Raw genomic sequence first — 18,037 nt, forward strand, 5'->3', positions numbered from 1 at the left:
TAGGTCGTGTAACGTCGTTATGTGTCATCCTTTAGGTCGTGTAACGTCGTTATGTGTCATCCTTTAGGTCGTGTAACGTTATGTGTCATCCTTTAGGCTCGTAACGTTATGTGTCATCCTTTAGGCGCGTAACGTTATGTGTCATCCTTTAGGTCGTGTAACGTTGTGTGTCATCCTTTAGGTGTGTAACGTCGTTATGTGTCATCATTTAGGCGGGTAAAGTTATGTGTCATCCTTTAGGTGTGTAACATCGTTATGTGTCATCATTTAGGTCGTGTAACATTGTGTGTCGTCCTTTAGGTGTGTAACGTCGTTATGTGTCATCATTTAGGCGGGTAAAGTTATGTGTCATCCTTTAGGTGTGTAACATCGTTATGTGTCATCATTTAGGTCGTGTAACGTTGTGTGTCATCCTTTAGGTGTGTAACGTCGTTATGTGTCATCATTTAGGCGGGTAAAGTTATGTGTCATCCTTTAGGTGTGTAACGTCGTTATGTGTCATCCTTTAGGTGTGTAACGTCGTTATGTGTCATCCTTTAGGCGCGTAACGTTATGTGTCATCCTTTAGGCGTGTATGTCGTTATGTGTCATCCTTTAGGTCGTGTAACGTCGTTATGTGTCATCCTTTAGGTCGTGTAACGTCGTTATGTGTCATCCTTTAGGTCGTGTAACGTCGTTATGTGTCATCCTTTAGGTCGTGTAACGTCGTTATGTGTCATCCTTTAGGCGCGTAACGTTGTTATGTGTCATCCTTTAGGTGTGTAACGTCGTTATGTGTCATCCTTTAGGTGTGTAACGTTGTTATGTGTCATCCTTTAGGTGTGTAACGTTGTTATGTGTCATCCTTTAGGCGTGTAACGTTATGTGTCATCCTTTAGGTCGTGTAACGTCGTTATGTGTCATCCTTTAGGTCGTGTAACGTCGTTATGTGTCATCCTTTAGGCGCGTAACGTTATATTGTTGGGTGAAGTTCGTATATTCACTCTGGCCATCTACTCCGATTTCAGAGCACTCTCATCTAACTGTGCCTGGAGCGCAGAATAACTGATGAATTTAAAACGCTCAACACCCGTTGAATACGGCCGGTGCCAGTAAATGTCGGCAAAAAAAAAATAGTAATTGAATTGTTGCCAGCAGCACAGTTACAGTCACCAACACTCTGGAAAACATGAAAACAGCCTAACCGGCTCTGCTAGGATGAGTAAAATGGTCAGAGTAAGATGTTTTCTCTCATTTGTGTCTGGAAATAGCTAGCCAACGTTAGCCAGTTAGCTTGGGTGCTTGACTGTCGTGCTCGGATTAACGCTACTCCTCGGCCAGAGCGTCCAGTGTGCGCTCTGAACGCTCCGAGAGCAAATGCTCTGAATTTGCGAACACCCAGAGGTCACTCTAAGCGAGCTCCAGATTGAATTTACGAACGCCCAGAGGTCACTCTGAGCGCGCTCCAGATTGAATTTACGAACGCCCAGAGGTCACTCTGAGCGCGCTCCAGATTGAATTTACGAACGCCCAGAGGTCACTCTGAGCGCGCTCCAGATTGAATTTACGAACGCCCAGAGCGCTCCAGATTGAATTTGCGAACACCCAGAGGTCACTCTGAGCGCGCTCCAGATTGAATTTACGAACACCCAGAGGTCAGTCTGAGCGCGCTCCAGATTGAATTTATGAACGCCCAGAGGTCACTCTGAGCGCGCTCCAGATTGAATTTACGAACGCCCAGAGGTCACTCTGAGCGCGCTCCAGATTGAATTTACGAACGCCCAGAGGTCACACTGAGCGCGCTCCAGATTGAATTTGCGAACACCCAGAGGTCACTCTGAGCGCGCTCCAGATTGAATTTATGAACGCCCCGAGCGCTCCAGATTGAATTTACGAACGCCCAGAGGTCACTCTGAGCGCGCTCCAGATTGAATTTATGAACGCCCCGAGCGCTCCAGATTGAATTTACGAACGCCCAGAGGTCACTCTGAGCGCGGTCCAGATTGAATTTACGAACACACCAATTGTGTCCTCCTGTAGGTGTAACATTGTATTGTGTCCTCCTGTAGGTGTAACATTGTATTGTGTCCCCTTATTCATGGGTTGCACGTTTCATCACAATATTGTTTGTAACATTCGTTTTAGGACTGCTGCCCTTTAGGCACTGATGAATATTTGATCGAAAATGCATTACTGTGGCTTGGAAATACAATAACATTTCTAAAAGGAGACAGATAATTATAGGAAAACCTTTTGCCATTGTGATGTTGTCAGATTGACTTTAGATGCAGTACAACGTTAGCTAGCTAGCTATGATTGAGGAGAGACCAATCGGATGTTCGTGCTCCCAGCAAAGCTTACATTAGCCAGCAATTTCTTTTTTTATTTCTTTGGGGGAAAAAATTACCCCTTTTTCTCCCCAATTTCGTGGTATCCAATTGTTTAGTAGCTACTATCTTGTCTCATCGCTACAACTCCAGTACGGGCTCGGGAGAGACGAAGGTTGAAAGCCATGCGTCCTCCGATACACAACCCAACCAAGCCGCACTGCTTCTTAACACAGCGCGCATCCAACCCGGAAGCCATCCGCACCAATGTGTCGGAGGAAACACTGTGCACCTGGCAGCCTTGGTTAGCGCGCACTGCGCCCGGCCCGCCACAGGAGTCGCTGGTGCGCGATGAGACAAGGATTTCCCTACTGTCCAAACCCTCCTTAACCCGGACGGCGCAAGGCCAATTGTGTGTCGCCCCACGGACCTCCCGGTCGCGGCCGGTTACGACAGAGCCTGGGCGCGAATCCAGAGTCTCTGTGCCACCCGGGAGGCCTAGCCAGCTATTTCTGACAAACATTGGCAGCTAATGACAACATTGCCATCTGTCTGAAGTAAATTTGACGGCATGATAATGAGGGCAAAGTTATTTCCAACTAAATATTTGCCTACTTTAGCAATGTTATTGTATTTCCAGGCAAAACGGTCATTAGCCTCCGTTAGCCTCTGTTAGCCTCCGTTAGCCTCTTTTAGCCTCTGTTAGCCTCTGTTCAAAATGACCGGGCTTATCCTGACTTTTGGGCACTACACGGCTTGAGAAAGTTCACAACATGACGTGACCAAGTGTTGGAGGTGCGACCTATAGATGTAACGTTGCTTTTCCCCCCTCTAGGTGGAACATTATTTTGTGTCCTTCTATAGATGTAATGTATTTTTGTGTCCCCCTGTAGTTGATAAAGTTATATTGTGTCCCTCTGCAGGTGTGGCAGATCCCTGACCAGATGGGGACCCGGCCCATATCAGAGCCCATCGTGGTCCTGGAGGGACACTCCAAACGCGTCGGCATTGTCACCTGGCACCCCACCGCACGCAACATACTACTCACTGCAGGTACACACAGACACACACACACACACAATCATGCACTCACTCACACACTTTCTCACCCTACTCCTCCCTCCCTACCCCCAGGCAGTGATAACCTGATAATAATCTGGAACGTGGGAACTGGCGAGGCGCTCATCTCCATGGACGACCACCCAGACCTCATCTACAACGTCAGCTGGAACCGTAACGGCAGCCTGTTCTGCACTACCTGTAAAGACCGACGCCTCCGTGTATGTGACCCCCGCAAGAGAGAGGTGGTCGCGGTGAGTTGGTGAATGGGGGAGCTGGGGGGGAAGAAATTAAGATGACAGGGTAAGAGAGAGGTGGTCTCAGAGAGGTAAAAGGTCACAGTTCCCCAGACCTAGTCTCTGTACTCAAAGTGAGTGATTCTTATTTACAATAACGACATGGCAAAAGGCCCCCAGTGGAGACGGGGGACAATAACAAAACAAAAGACAATGGAAGACACAATGGACAACACAGACAGAAGACACTGGCAACAGCACATGTACAACAGCAAACGATCAGTGGAATTGTGTGTGTGTGTGTGTGTGTGTGTGTGTGTGTGTGTGTGTGTGTGTGTGTGTGTGAAGTAAAACAACATACTTCCTTACATAAGGCAATGCAAACTAGTGACATTGGGTGACAACTACACACATTTATGTATTTCACATGACTGGGAGTACAGATATGCATATGCAAGCTTTAAGTTCTACGGCTTTACACATCACTGGCAATCTGAAATGGTCCACCCACACAGACAGTGTGGTGAATAACCTCAGGAGACTGAAGACATTTAAATGCACCATTGAGAGCATTCTGTTGGGCTGTTATCCCCGCCTGGTATGGAAATGCTCTAGGCTCTAACCAATGGTGCGGGAAAAAAAGTGTGTGTGTGTGTGTGTGTGTAGGTAAGTAAAGATAAAAACAGTAGAAAGACATTAAAAAAAGAATAGAAGGCTATATACAGACACCTGTTAGTCAGGCTTATTGAGGTAGTATGTACATGTATCGTTAAAGTGACTGTGCATATATGATGAACAGAGAGTAGCAGAAGTGTAAAAAGAGGGGTTGGCGGGTGGTGGGACAATATGCAGATAGCCCGGTTAGCCAATGTGCGGGAGCACTGGTTGGTCGGGCCAATTTAGGTAGTATGTACATGATTGTATAGTATATACACTATATATACAAAAGTATGTGGACACCCCTTCAAATTAGTGGATTTGGCTATTTCAGCCACACCTGTTGCTGACAGGTATATAAAATTGAGCACACATCCATGCGATCTCCATAGACAAACATTCTCAGTAGAATGGCCTTACTGAAGAGCTAAGTGACTTTCAACGTGGCACCGTCATAGGATACCACCTTTACAAGTCAGTTCGTCATTTTTTTTTCCTGCTGTAGATGCCTCGGTCAACTGTAAGTGTTGTTATTGTGAAGTGGAAATGTCTAGGAGCAACAACGGCTCAGCCTCAAAGTGGTAGGCCACACAAGCTCACAGAACGGGACCTACGAGTGCTGAAGCGTGTAGCTCGTCTGTCCTCGGTTGCAACACTCAATACCGAGTTCCAAACTGCCTCTGGTAGCAACGTCAGTTAATGCTACAGCATACATTCTAGACGATTCTGTGCTTCCAACTTTGTGGCAACAGTTTGGGGAAGGCCATTTCCTGTTTTAGCATGACAATGCCCCCCAGGCACAAAGCGAGGTCCATAAAAAAAAGGTTTGTCGAGATCAGTGTGGAAAAACTTGACTGGCCTGCAGAGAGCCCTGACCTCAACCCCATCAAACACCTTTGGGATGAATTGGAACGCCGACTGCGAGGCAGGCCTAATCACCCAACATCAGTGCCCGACAACACTGATGCTCTTGTGGCTGAATGGAAGCAAGTCCCCGCAACAATGTTCCAACATCTAGTGGAAAGCCTTCCCAGAAGAGTGGAGGCTGTTTTAGCAGCAAAGAGGTGGAGGACCAACTACATATTAATGCCTATGATTTTGGAATGAGATGTTTGATGAACAGGTGTCCACATACTTTGTCATGTAGTGTATATATACATATTATACTCCATTGCGCGATCTAATATTTTTATATTTCTTCATTCCATTCTTTTACATGTTGATTTGTGTATATTGTTGCGTATTGTTAGATATTACTGCCGCGGCTTTTGTGGAGCGATGGGTAACGATGCTTCGAGGGGTGACTGTTGTTGATGTGTGCAGAGGGTCCCTGGTTTGCACCCGGGTATGGGCGAGGGGACGGTCTAAAGTTATACTGTTACATTGGTGGTAGGAACACAAGCATTTAGTGTGACCACCATTTGCCTCATGCAGCACGACACATCTCCTTCGCTTTGAGTTTATCAGCTGTTGGTTGTGGACTTTAAAATGTTGTCCCACTCCTATTCTGTCGTACACGTCGATCCAGAGCATCCCAAACATGCTCATTGGGTGACATGTCTGGTGAGTATGCAGGCCATGGAATAACTGGGACATTTTCAGCTTCCAGGAATTTCGTACAGACCCTTGCGACATGGGGCTGTGCATTATCATGCTGAATGAGGTGATGGCAGTGGATGAAAGGCACAGCAATGGGCCTCAGGATCTCGTCACGGTATCTCTGTGCATTCAAATTGCCATCGGTTAAAATGCAATTGTGTTCGTTGTCCATAGCTTATGACTGCCTGCCCATACCATAACCCCACCGCCACCGTGGGGCCCTCTGTTCACAACGTTGACATCAGCAAACTTCCCGCCCACACAATGCCATACACGCTACGCTGTCTACCATCTGCCCGGTACAGTTGAAACTGGGGTTAATCCATGAAGACCACACTTCTCCAGCGTGACAGTGGCCATCTAAGGTGAGCATTTGCCCACTGAAGCCGGTTACGACGCCAAACTGCAGTCAGAGGTCAAGACCCCGGTGAGGATGACGAGCATGCAAAAAAAACTTCCCTGAGATGGTCTCAGAACTTTTTCAGTTGTGCAAAGCCACACTCACATTAGCTGTCCGGGTGGCTGGTGTCGGTTGAAGAAGCCAGATGTGGATGTCCTGGGCTGGCATGTTTGCACTTGGTCTGCAATGTGAGGCCGGTTGGACGTACTGCCAAATTATCTAAAACGACGTTGGAGGCGGCTTATGGTAAAGAAACAAACATTCAATTCTCTGGCAACAGTTCTGGTGGACATTCCTGCAGTCAGCATGCCAATTGCACACTTCCTCAAAACTTGAGACGTCTGTGGCATTATGTTGTGTGACATAACTGCACATTTTAAAGTGGCCTGAAAGTGTAATGATCATGCTTTTTAATCAGCCTCTAGATATGCCACAAGTGTCAGGTGGATGGATTATCTTGGCAAAGGAGATATGCTCACCAACAGGGATGTAAACAAATTTGTGCACAAAATTTGAGATAAATAACACTTTACATGTTGCGTTTATATTTTTGTTCAGTGTAGATATTTAGTCCAAATCGTGCAGGCCTCAATGGGACTGCTTGTGCTTTCACAGAAGCCATGATGAGCCCTCTTTCCACCTTGATGGGTGCTCTGTACTCTGTTAGTGATGTCTGTCTTGTGCGTTCGGTCCAATAGGAGAGGATGGCTCCACACGACGGGATCCGACCGATGAGGGCCATCTTTACCAGAGACGGAAACCTGTTCACTACCGGCTTCACCAGGATGAGTCAGAGAGAGCTGGGCTTGTGGGACCCGGTAACACACACAGACAAATACACACGAGCACACACACGACACATATGGACACACATGCATGCAACCTCACTCGTAATTCCTCTTGCAGGACAGTGAACATCGGCCCAATGAATTCCTCTCGTCCCTCTTCTCTCATCTTGTCCTTCTTTGCTCTGTTCCTACCAGACAAGTTTTGAGGAGCCCATTGCACTGCTGGAGTTGGATACAAGTAACGGTGTGTTGTTACCGTACTACGACCCAGACACCAACATGGTTTACCTCTGTGGAAAGGTATAAAACACACACACACACACACACACACACACACACACACACACACACACACACACACACACACACACACACACACACACACACAGTAAAACAGTATTATCCATTACCTTGATACTACTACTGTAAATCCTCCCCTCCCCTCTTCTTTCCCACCCTTCCCCTCCCCTCCTCTCCCTCCCCTCCCTTCCCCCTTTCCTCCTCTCCTTTCCTCCTCTCCCCCTCTCATTTCCTCCTCTCCCCTCCCTTCTTCTCCCCTCTCCTTTCCTCCTCTGACCTCCCCTCCCCTCTCTTCTACTCACTCCTCCCCTCCTATCTAGGGGGACAGTAGTATCCGGTACTTTGAGATAACAGAGGAGCCTCCCTATGTCCACTACCTCAGTACCTTCAGCAGCAAGGAGCCTCAGAGGGGGATGGGCTTCATGCCTAAGAGAGGGGTGGACGTCAGCAAGTGTGAGATCGCCAGGTAGGAAACTGCGCACAGACACACACGCACACACACTCCCAATCAGGGATGGACATTACACACAGGTATATGCAATGCAATTTCGATACCTTTTGGAAACAAAACAAGTTTTATAAGGAAGATGGGATCCACCCAAATCATTTGGGTTCCTGGATCCTTTCACAGCACTATAAGGCTGAGTTGAGACAATGACTTATCAATGACCCAAGCCCAGTTTAGATAATCCCTACCATTGTGTTGCTGAGTTGTCATAATGCTTCAGCAAATGTACATTATCACAGGGGCGTTGGTAGACACAATGTAAGTAACCTAATTGATGTCCCTCTAACTGCCCTGAACGCCTCTGCTGGTCCTACAGCTATTGTATGCAGTAATCATGTGCCTATGAACCAGAGTTATACTGTTAGCACTGAGGTGGTGTGCCCAAGTAGGAAGTCCACTGTGTGCAGCTCACCCTGCACTAACAGAAATAACATGAGAATATCTACTTCTGATAAGTTTCCCAGTAAAGCAATGAAAACAATCAAGCATCCCAGAAGAAAAGTGCTCAAAATAGCCCACGTTAACATATGTAGCTTAAGAAGCAAGGTTCATGAAATCAATCATTTGCTAGATGACGTTCATATTCTATCTCGGACACTCACTTAGACAATACCTTTGATGATACAGTGGTAGCAATACACGGTTATAACATCTACAGAAAAGACAGAAATGCCAAAAGTGGAGGTGTTACTGTTTATATTCAGAACCACATTCCTGTAAAGCTTAGAGACAATCTCATGTTAAATACTGTTGAAGTAATATGGCTACAGGTTCATCTGTCTCACCTAAAGCTCATTCGTGTGGGAAGCTGTTATAGACCACGAAGTGCTAACAGTCAGTATCTGGATAATGTGTGAAATGCTTGATAATGTATGTGATATCAACAGAGAGGTATATTTTCCTGGGTGATTTAAATATTGACTGGCTGCCCACTCAAGAAATAAGCTTCAAACTGTAACCAGTGCCTGCAACCCTGTTCAGTCAACCTACCAGGGTAGTTACAAACAGCACAGGAATGAAATCATCAACATGTATTGATCACATATTTTCTAATGCTACAGAAATGTGCTTGAAAGCAGTATCCAGATCCATCGGACGTAGTGATCACAATATAATAGCCATATCTAGGAGAACCACAGTTCCAAAGGCTGGGCCTAATATAGTGTATAAGAGGTTATGTAAGAAGTTTTGTAGTGAACACTATGTTGTTGATGTACAGAATATTTGTCGGTCTGTGGTGTGTAATGAGGAGCAAACAGACGCTGCACTTGATACATTTATGAAATGTCTTATTCGAGTTGTTAATAAGCATGCACCTGTAACGGATGTGAAACGGCTAGCTTAGTTAGCGGTGTTCGCGCTAAATAGCGTTATCATATGTAACGGATGTGAAACGGCTAGCTTAGTTAGCGGTGTTCGCGCTAAATAGCGTTATCATATGTAACGGATGTGAAACGGCTAGCTTAGTTAGCGGTGTTCGCGCTAAATAGCGTTATCATATGTAACGGATGTGAAACGGCTAGCTTAGTTAGCGGTGTTCGCGCTAAATAGCGTTTCAATCGGTGACGTCCCTTGAAGTAGTTGTTCCCCTTGCTCTGCAAAGGCCGCGGCTTTTGTGGAGCGATGGGTAACGATGCTTCGTGGGTGTCAGTTGTTGATGTGTGCAGAGGGTCCCTGGTTCGCACCCGGGTATGGGCGAGGGTACGGTCTGAAGTTATACTGTTACACACCCATTGGGGCGGCAGCGTAGCCTAGTGCTAAGGGCATTGGACTAGTAACCAAAAGATTGCAAGAATGAATATCCGAGCTGACAAGGTAAAAATCTGTCGTTCTGCCCCTGAACAAGGCAGTTAACCCACTGTTCCTAGGCCCTCATTGAAAATAATAATTTGTTCTTAACTGACTTGCCTAGGTGAATAAAATAATATATATATTTTTTAAATGACTGTAAAAACAGCTAAATCCCAGTGGATTGATGAGGAATTGAAAAATGGTATGTTTGAGAGGGATGAGGTAAAGGAATGTTAAATACGTCTGGCTGCACAACCGATTGGCAAACGTATTGAGAAAGGAGGTGACTAAACTGAATGAAAAGAAGAAGAAACTACACTATGAAACAAAAACAAATGACAAAGAATAATAGTAAAAAGCTTTGGAGCTTCAATGAAAAGTCAAACTCAGGTCCATCCTTCATTAAATCAGAGGGCTCATTCCTCACAAAACACACTGATATTGCCAACTACTTTAATGATTTTTTTCATTGGCAAGATTAGCAAATTTAGGCATGAAATGCCAGCAACAAACGCTGACACTACACATCCAAGTATATCTGACCAAATTATGAAAGACAAGCATTGTAATTTTAAATTATGTAAAGTGAGTGTGGAAGAGGTGAGCATGTTTTGTTGTATATCAACAATGACAAGCCACCGAGGTCTGACAACTTGGATTGAAAATGACTGAGGATAATAGTGGAAGATATTGCCACTCCTATTTGCCACATCTTCAATCTAAGCCTACAATAAAGTATGTGCCCTCAGGCCTGGAGGAAAGCTAAAGTCATTCTGCTACTACTGTTCAGTAGTGTGGTCAGGTGCCACAAAAAGGGACTCTGGAAAATTGCAATTGGTTCAGAACAGGGCAGCACGGCTCAGAACAGGGCAGCACGGCTCAGAACAGGGCAGCACGGCTCAGAACAGGACAGCACGGCAGCACGGCTCAGAACAGGACAGCACGGCTCAGAACAGGACAGCACAGCAGTACAGCTCAGAACAGGGCAGCACGGCTCAGAACAGGACAGCACGGCTCAGAACAGGACAGCACGGCAGTACAGCTCAGAACAGGGCAGCACGGCTCAGAACAGGACAGCATGGCAGTACAGCTCAGAACAGGGCAGCACGGCTCAGAACAGGACAGCATGGCAGTACAGCTCAGAACAGGGCAGCACGGCTGACCCTTGGATGTACACAGAGAGCTAACATTAGTAATAAGCATGTCAATCTCTCCTGGCTCAAAGTGGAGGAGAGATTGACTTCATCACTACTTGTATTTGTGAGTGGTATTGACATGTTGAATGCACCGAGCTCTCTGTTTGAACTACTGGTGCACAGCTCAGACACCCATGACTACCCCACAAGACGTGCCATCAGAGGTCTCTGTTTGAACTACTGGTGCACAGCTCAGACACCCATGACTACCCCACAAGACGTGCCATCAGAGGTCTCTGTTTGAACTACTGGTGCACAGCTCAGACACCCATGACTACCCCACAAGACGTGCCATCAGAGGTCTCTTCACAGTCCCCAAGTCCAGAACAGACTATGGGAGGCGCATCGTACTACATAGAGCCACAATTACATGGAACTATTCTACATCAAGTAACTGATGCAAGCAGTAAGAATGTGATTTTAACCCTTGTGTGGTCTTATCATTCTGTATACTCCCCTTGTACTAAGCGTCAAAAATGACCTGCCTTCACTAAACCCCTAAAATAAAGCAGCTTAATTGAACTTTAAACCCCAAATCTATTTTGCATGAGGAAACAACCTGTCATTCATCACAAACTTTGTTAATATCTGTGTTTTTCCTCTTCACAATGCAGACAGACTGCATTTAATCAGTGGACACCACTCCTTTTATTACCACACACCTGGCATAAAGGTTTTCTTTACCTATAGTAGAGGTTTATTATTATTATTGCTAAATGTACTGCATAGGTGTAAACATACATTGTTTAGCAAGAGATAACACTTGTATCGCCTAAGAAAGTAGCAGAAATGTGCAGAAAGTAGTTTTGAATGCATTTTATTGAAAGGGAAACAATAACAGTCTCTAATTTTTGGGGGCAAAATAGTGATATATTCTCATATACTGTAATTAATTGTATAACTGCCTTAATTTTGCTGGACCCCGGGAAGCGTAGCTGCTGCCTTGGCAAGAACGAATGGGGATCCATAATAAACCCCAGGAAGAGTAGCTGCTGCCTTGGCAAGAACGAATGGGGATCCATAATAAATAGAAAAATGCGTAGGCTTAGCTGAGCAGGGTGATGTGGGAGTGTTTGTTGTGGCTGTTCTCTGACTCCAACCCTGTTCTCCAGGTTATATAAGCTTCATGACAAGAAGTGTGAGCCCATCGCCATGACAGTACCTAGAAAGGTAATCTCTTTCCCTCTCCTCATCTCCCTCTCTCCTCTCCCTATATTTACAGCTTGTTAAAACTTTCCCTCCCTCTCTTCCCCCTCTCCTCCACATCACTCTCTCTCTCTCCCCTTCCTACCCCAGAAGAGTCCTCCCTCTCTCTCCCCATCCTCCATCTCCCTTCCCTCCCTCCTCCCTCGCTCTCCCTCTCTCTCTCCCCCTCCATCCTTACCTTTGTTGTGGCTGTCTCCCCCTCCACCCTCTCCTCCTCCCTCCATCCTTACCTTCATTCTCTCTCCCCCAAGATCCTTACCTTCCCTCTCTCTCCCCCTCCATCCTTACCTTCCCTCTCTCTCCCCCTCCACCCTCTCCTCCTCCCTCCATCCTTACCTTCCTTCTCTCTCCCCCCTCCATCCTTACCTTCCTTCTCTCTCCCCCTCCATCCTTACCTTCCCTCTCTCTCCCCCTCCACCCTTACCTTCCCTCTCTCTCCCCTTCCTACCCCGACCCTCCTCCCTCTCTCTCCCCATCCTCCATCTCCCTTCCCTCCATCTCCCTCCTCCCTCTCTCTCCCCATCCTCCATCTCCTTCCCTCCCTCCTCCCTCGCTCTCCCTCTCTCTCTCCCCCCTCCATCCTTACCTTCCCTCTCTCTCCCCCTCCACCCTCTCCTCCTCCCTCCATCCTTACCTTCATTCTCTCTCCCCCTCCATCCTTACCTTCCCTCTCTCTCCCCCTCCATCCTTACCTTCCCTCTCTCTCCCCCTCCACCCTCTCCTCCTCCCTCCATCCTTACCTTCCTTCTCTCTCCCCCTCCATCCTTACCTTCCTTCTCTCTCCCCCTCCATCCTTACCTTCCCTCTCTCTCCCCCTCCACCCTTACCTTCCCTCTCTCTCCCCCTCCACCCTTACCTTCCCTCTCTCTCCCCCCTCCACCCTCTCCTCCTCTATCCATCCTTACCTTCCTTCTCTCTCCCCCTCCATCCTTACCTTCCCTCTCTGTCCCCCTCCATCCTCTCCTCCTCCCTCCATCCTTACCTTCCTTCTCTCTCCCCCTCCATCCTTACCTTCCCTCTCTCTCCCCCTCCTCCCTCTCTCTCCCCCCCTCCATCCTTACCTTCCCTCTCTCTCCCCCTTCCCCTCCACCCTCTCCCTCCTCCCTCTCTCTCCCCCTCCTCCCTCTCTCCCCCTCCATCCTTACCTTCCCTCTCTCTCCCCCTCCCCCTCTCCTCCTCCCTCTCTCTCCCCCTCCACCCTCTCCTCCTCCCTCTCTCTCCCCCTCCTCCCTCTCTTGCCTCCCTCTCTCTCCCCCTCCACCCTCTCTCCTTCCTCCATCCTTACCTTCCCTCTCTCTCTCCCTTCCTCCATCCTTCATCCTTCCCTTCCCTCTCTCCCCCCTCCACCCTCTCCTCCTTCCTCCATCCTTACCTTCCCTCTCTCTCCCCTCCACCCTCTCCCTCCTCCCTCTCTCTCCCCCTCCATCCTTACCTTCCCCCTCTCTCCCCCTCCTCCCTCTCTCTCCCCCATCCTTACCTTCCCTCTCTCTCCCCCTTCCCCTCCACCCTCTCCCTCCTCCCTCTCTCTCCCCCTTCATCCTTACCTTCCCTCTCTCTCCCCCTCCACCCTCTCCTCCTTCCTCCATCCTTACCTTCCCTCTCTCTCCCCCCCCCTCCCTCCTCCCTCTCTCCCCCCTCCCCCCTCCCCCCTCCCCCTCTCCTCCTCCCTCTCTCTCCCCCTCCACCCTCTCCTCCTCCCTCCCCCCCTCCACCCTCTCCTCCTCCCTCTCTCTCCCCCTCCACCCTCTCCTCCTCCCTCTCTCTCCCCCTCCACCCTCTCCTCCTCCCTCTCCTCCCCCTCCACCCTCTCTCCTCCCTCCCTCTCCCCCTCCACCCTCTCCTCCTCCCTCCAGTCAGACCTGTTTCAGGATGACCTGTATCCAGACACGGCGGGTTCAGACCCAGCTCTGGAGCCAGAGGAGTGGCTGGAGGGGCGAGATGAGGACCCCACCCTCCAGTCCTTGAGAGATGGCTACGTTCCCCCTAAGAGCCGCGAGCTCAAAGTGGCCAAGAAGAACGTTCTGGACTCCAGACCCACCACCAGACGCAGCATGTCCTCCTGCGACGGCTCAGCCAACCTGCCTGTGAGTCACACTCTGTCTGTCTGTCTGTCTGTCTGTCTGTCTGTCTGACCCTAACCACCAACCTGCATGTGAGTCACTATGTATATAATCCCCTCCTCTCCCTCTCTCTCTAATTTCTCCTCTCTCTCGCTCTCATTAGGCCTCATTCTGATCTTTAGAAATTCTGACTACTGTTGTTTTCCTGTAGCTGCCTGTTGTTTTCCTGTTGTTTTCCTCCTTTAGCTGCATGTTGTTTTCCTGTTGTTTTCCTGTTGTTTTCCTGTAGCTGCCTGTTGTTTTCCTGTTGTTTTCCTGTAGCTGCCTGTTGTTTTCCTGTTGTTTTCCTCCTTTAGCTGCATGTTGTTTTCCTGTTGGTTTCCTGTAGCTGCATGTTGTTTTCCTGTTGTTTTCCTGTAGCTGCATGTTGTTTTCCTGTTGTTTTCCTGTTGTTTTCCTATAGCTGCATGTTGTTTTCCTGTTGTTTTCCTGTAGCTGCATGTTGTTTTCCTATAGCTGCATGTTGTTTTCCTGTAGCTGCATGTTGTTTTCCTGTTGTTTTCCTGTTGTTTTCCTATAGCTGCATGTTGTTTTCCTGTAGCTGCATGTTGTTTTCCTGTAGCTGCATGTTGTTTTCCTGTTGTTTTCCTGTAGCTGCATGTTGTTTTCCTGTTGTTTTCCTGTTGTTTTCCTATAGCTGCATGTTGTTTTCCTGTAGCTGCATGTTGTTTTCCTATAGCTGCATGTTGTTTTCCTGTAGCTGCATGTTGTTTTCCTATAGCTGCATGTTGTTTTCCTGTAGCTGCATGTTGTTTTCCTGTAGCTGCATGTTGTTTTCCTGTTGTTTTCCTCTACCTGCCTGTTTTCCTGTTGTTTTCCTCTACCTGCCTGTTTTCCTCTACCTGCATGTTGTTTTCCTGTTGTTTTCCTGTAGCTGCCTGTTGTTTTCCTGTAGCTGCATGTTGTTTTCCTGTTGTTTTCCTGTAGCTGCATGTTGTTTTCCTGTTGTTTTCCTCCTGTAGCTGCATGTTGTTTTCCTGTAGCTGCCTGTTGTTTTCCTGTAGCTGCATGTTGTTTTCCTGTTGTTTTCCTGTAGCTGCATGTTGTTTTCCTGTTGTTTTCCTGTAGCTGCATGTTGTTTTCCTGTTGTTTTCCTGTAGCTGCATGTTGTTTTCCTATAGCTGCATGTTGTTTTCCTGTAGCTGCATGTTTTTTTCCTGTAGCTGCATGTTGTTTTCCTGTTGTTTTCCTGTAGCTGCCTGTTGTTTTCCTGTAGCTGCATGTTGTTTTCCTGTTGTTTTCCTGTAGCTGCCTGTTGTTTTCCTATAGCTGCATGTTGTTTTCCTGTAGCTGCCTGTTGCTTTCCTGTAGCTGCCTGTGGTTTTCCTGTAGCTGCCTGTTGTTTTCCTGTAGCTGCCTGTTGTTTTCCTGTTGTTTTTCCTGTAGCTGCATGTTGCTTTCCTGTAGCGGTCTGTGGTTTTCCTGTAGCTGCCTGTTGTTTTCCTGTAGCTGCATGTTGTTTTCCTGTTGTTTTCCTATAGCTGCATGTTGTTTTCCTGTTGTTTTCCTATAGCTGCATGTTGCTTTCCTGTACCTGTGGTTTTCCTGTAGCTGCCTGTTGTTTTCCTGTAGCTGCATGTTGTTTTCCTGTTGTTTTCCTATAGCTGCATGTTGTTTTCCTGTTGTTTCCTATAGCTGCATGTTGTTTTCCTGTAGCTGCATGTTGTTTTCCTGTTGTTTTCCTGTAGCTGCATGTTGTTTTCCTGTTGTTTTCCTGTAGCTGCATGTTGTTTTCCTGTTGTTTTCCTGTAGCTGCCTGTTGTTTTCCTGTAGCTGCCTGTTGTTTTCCTGTAGCTGCCTGTTGTTTTCCTGTTGTTTTCCTGTTGTTTTCCTGTAGCTGCCTGTTGTTTTCCTGTAGCTGCCTGTTGTTTTCCTGTTGTTTTCCTGTAGCTGCCTGTTGTTTTCCTGTTGTTTTCCTCTACCTGCCTGTTTTCCTCTACCTGCCTGTTTTCCTCTACCTGCCTGTTTTCCTCTACCTACCTGTTTTCCTCTACCTACCTGTTTTCCTCTACCTGCCTGTTTTCCTCTACCTACCTGTTTTCCACTACCTACCTGTTTTCCACTACCTACCTGTTTTCCTCTACCTGTCTGTTGTTTTCCAGTTTTTTTCCTGTAGCTGCCTGTTCCTGACCTATCTTTCCTCTTTTTCCTTGTTTCTTCCTTCCTTTCCATCTCCTACCCTTTCTTCCCTTCCTTCTTTCCCTTCCTACCTTCCTCTTTCCCCACTCTGCCCCTCCCTTACCCCCCCCCCCCTCCTTCCCTACCTCTCCCTCCTTCCCTCTCTCCAGCCTCAGTTGGTAGAGCGGTTGTTGGAAGAAGTTCAGAATCTCAAGGCAACAGTTCTGTCTCAAGAGAAGAGAATCTGTGACCTTGAGAATAAACTCTCCAAGTACACCAACGGCACAGCCTAATACACACACCACACACACACACACACACACACACACACACACACACACACACACACACACACACACACACACACACCACGACAACACTCTGTAACAGCCCACGCACACAATTCCACTATCCACATACACCGCCACACCCCTACACAATAGCCTTACTGCCTTACATACACAGCCAGGCCAACATTCAATCAAAGCTGTTAGCAACAAGCACATTGCACTTGACTTTTAAAGGCAATTTACGATTGAGCTGAAATCCGCGGGTGTATACCATGAATGTGATCTCCGTGAACAACTGAGAAATTGTCTTTTAAAAGGTGCATTATCATTTGTGTAGTTCACAAATGTTGTAGTTCACTAGCAGCCCCAATAACCCCTAACTTCAAACACATATAACCCCCACCCCCGTACACACACACACTCACACACACTCACAGACCCCCAACCAATGCCCAGTACCTAGGGAGAGTGTCAGTTAAAAAATTATGTTTGAGTCGGGTTGTGAGAGACATTTTGTGAAAGTTACTGGAATTTTGAAAACCTAGTTGAGAGTACAAACAGTATCATAGGCTACACACGCGCACTGTCCCCATCCCTCCATCCATCACCGACCAACACTCAGTAATAACCATCTCTGGATCTCAGTTAACCTTCTCAAAATGTAAATAGTGCGTTAAAGCAGAAAAGGTGGCGGGGGGGGGAGTTTTTAAAAATACCCACATTTGTGAAAAAACCTCTAATCTAAGAAGACTTTAGTGTGTTCTGTAAATGATTATACATGAGACACGTGATGACATCAATTAAAACAATCTCTTTTTTATTAACTGGTTGGACTAAACTTTTCCTTTTCTTGTGTCATGGAGCTGCTTTTATTTTTTATGTAATGTTTTCTCAGTGTTTTACAAATGTTCCATCCTGAGAATAAATCACTCTTTTTCCTGTGTAACCTGTTATTTCCCACCAAAACCGGAAGTGTAATTCTAAAGCATACAAAGCATATAAATATGTCTGGATTTGATTTCAACTGATCAGAATTAACATTCAAAGGGCCTTCCGGGTGGCGCAGTGGTTAAGGGCGCTGTATCGCAGCGCCAGCTGTGCCACAGCTGGGTTCGCGCCCAGGCTCTGTCGTAACCGGCTGCGACCCGGAGGTCCGTGGGCGACGCACAATTGGCCTAGAGACATCCGGGTTAGGGAGGGCTTGGCCGGTAGGGATATCCTTGTCTCATCGTGCACCAGCGACTCCTGTGGCGGGCCGGGCGCAGTGCTCGCTAACCAGGTGCACAGTGTTTCCTCCGACACATTGGTGCGGCTGGCTTCCGGGTTGGATGCGCGCTGTGTTAAGAAGCAGTTGTGTATCGGAGGACGCATGACTTTCAACCTTCGTCTCTCCCGAGCCCGTTCGGGAGTTGTAGCGATGAGACAAGATAGTAGTTACTAAAAAACTGGATAGAAAAAGGGGG

General features: G+C 47.4%; 1 protein-coding gene across 1 annotated transcript in view; it reads left to right on the top strand.

The window, feature by feature from the left end:
* The window catches only part of LOC115146857 (coronin-6), a 45,598-nt gene extending 28,601 nt beyond the window's left edge, over nt 1–16,997 (top strand). The window contains exons 4-11 of the mRNA XM_065004930.1: nt 3,230–3,359; nt 3,441–3,619; nt 6,956–7,075; nt 7,241–7,345; nt 7,666–7,811; nt 11,953–12,010; nt 13,900–14,130; nt 16,455–16,997. Coding sequence (XP_064861002.1) covers nt 3,230–3,359; nt 3,441–3,619; nt 6,956–7,075; nt 7,241–7,345; nt 7,666–7,811; nt 11,953–12,010; nt 13,900–14,130; nt 16,455–16,577 — 1,092 coding nt within the window. The 3' untranslated portion in view covers nt 16,578–16,997. The remainder of the gene's footprint in view (nt 1–3,229; nt 3,360–3,440; nt 3,620–6,955; nt 7,076–7,240; nt 7,346–7,665; nt 7,812–11,952; nt 12,011–13,899; nt 14,131–16,454) is intronic.
* The last annotated feature ends 1,040 nt before the right edge of the window (nt 16,998–18,037 follow it).

This window comes from Oncorhynchus nerka, linkage group LG19 (assembly GCF_034236695.1).
Source record: "Oncorhynchus nerka isolate Pitt River linkage group LG19, Oner_Uvic_2.0, whole genome shotgun sequence".
Classification (NCBI taxonomy): Eukaryota; Metazoa; Chordata; class Actinopteri; order Salmoniformes; family Salmonidae; genus Oncorhynchus; species Oncorhynchus nerka.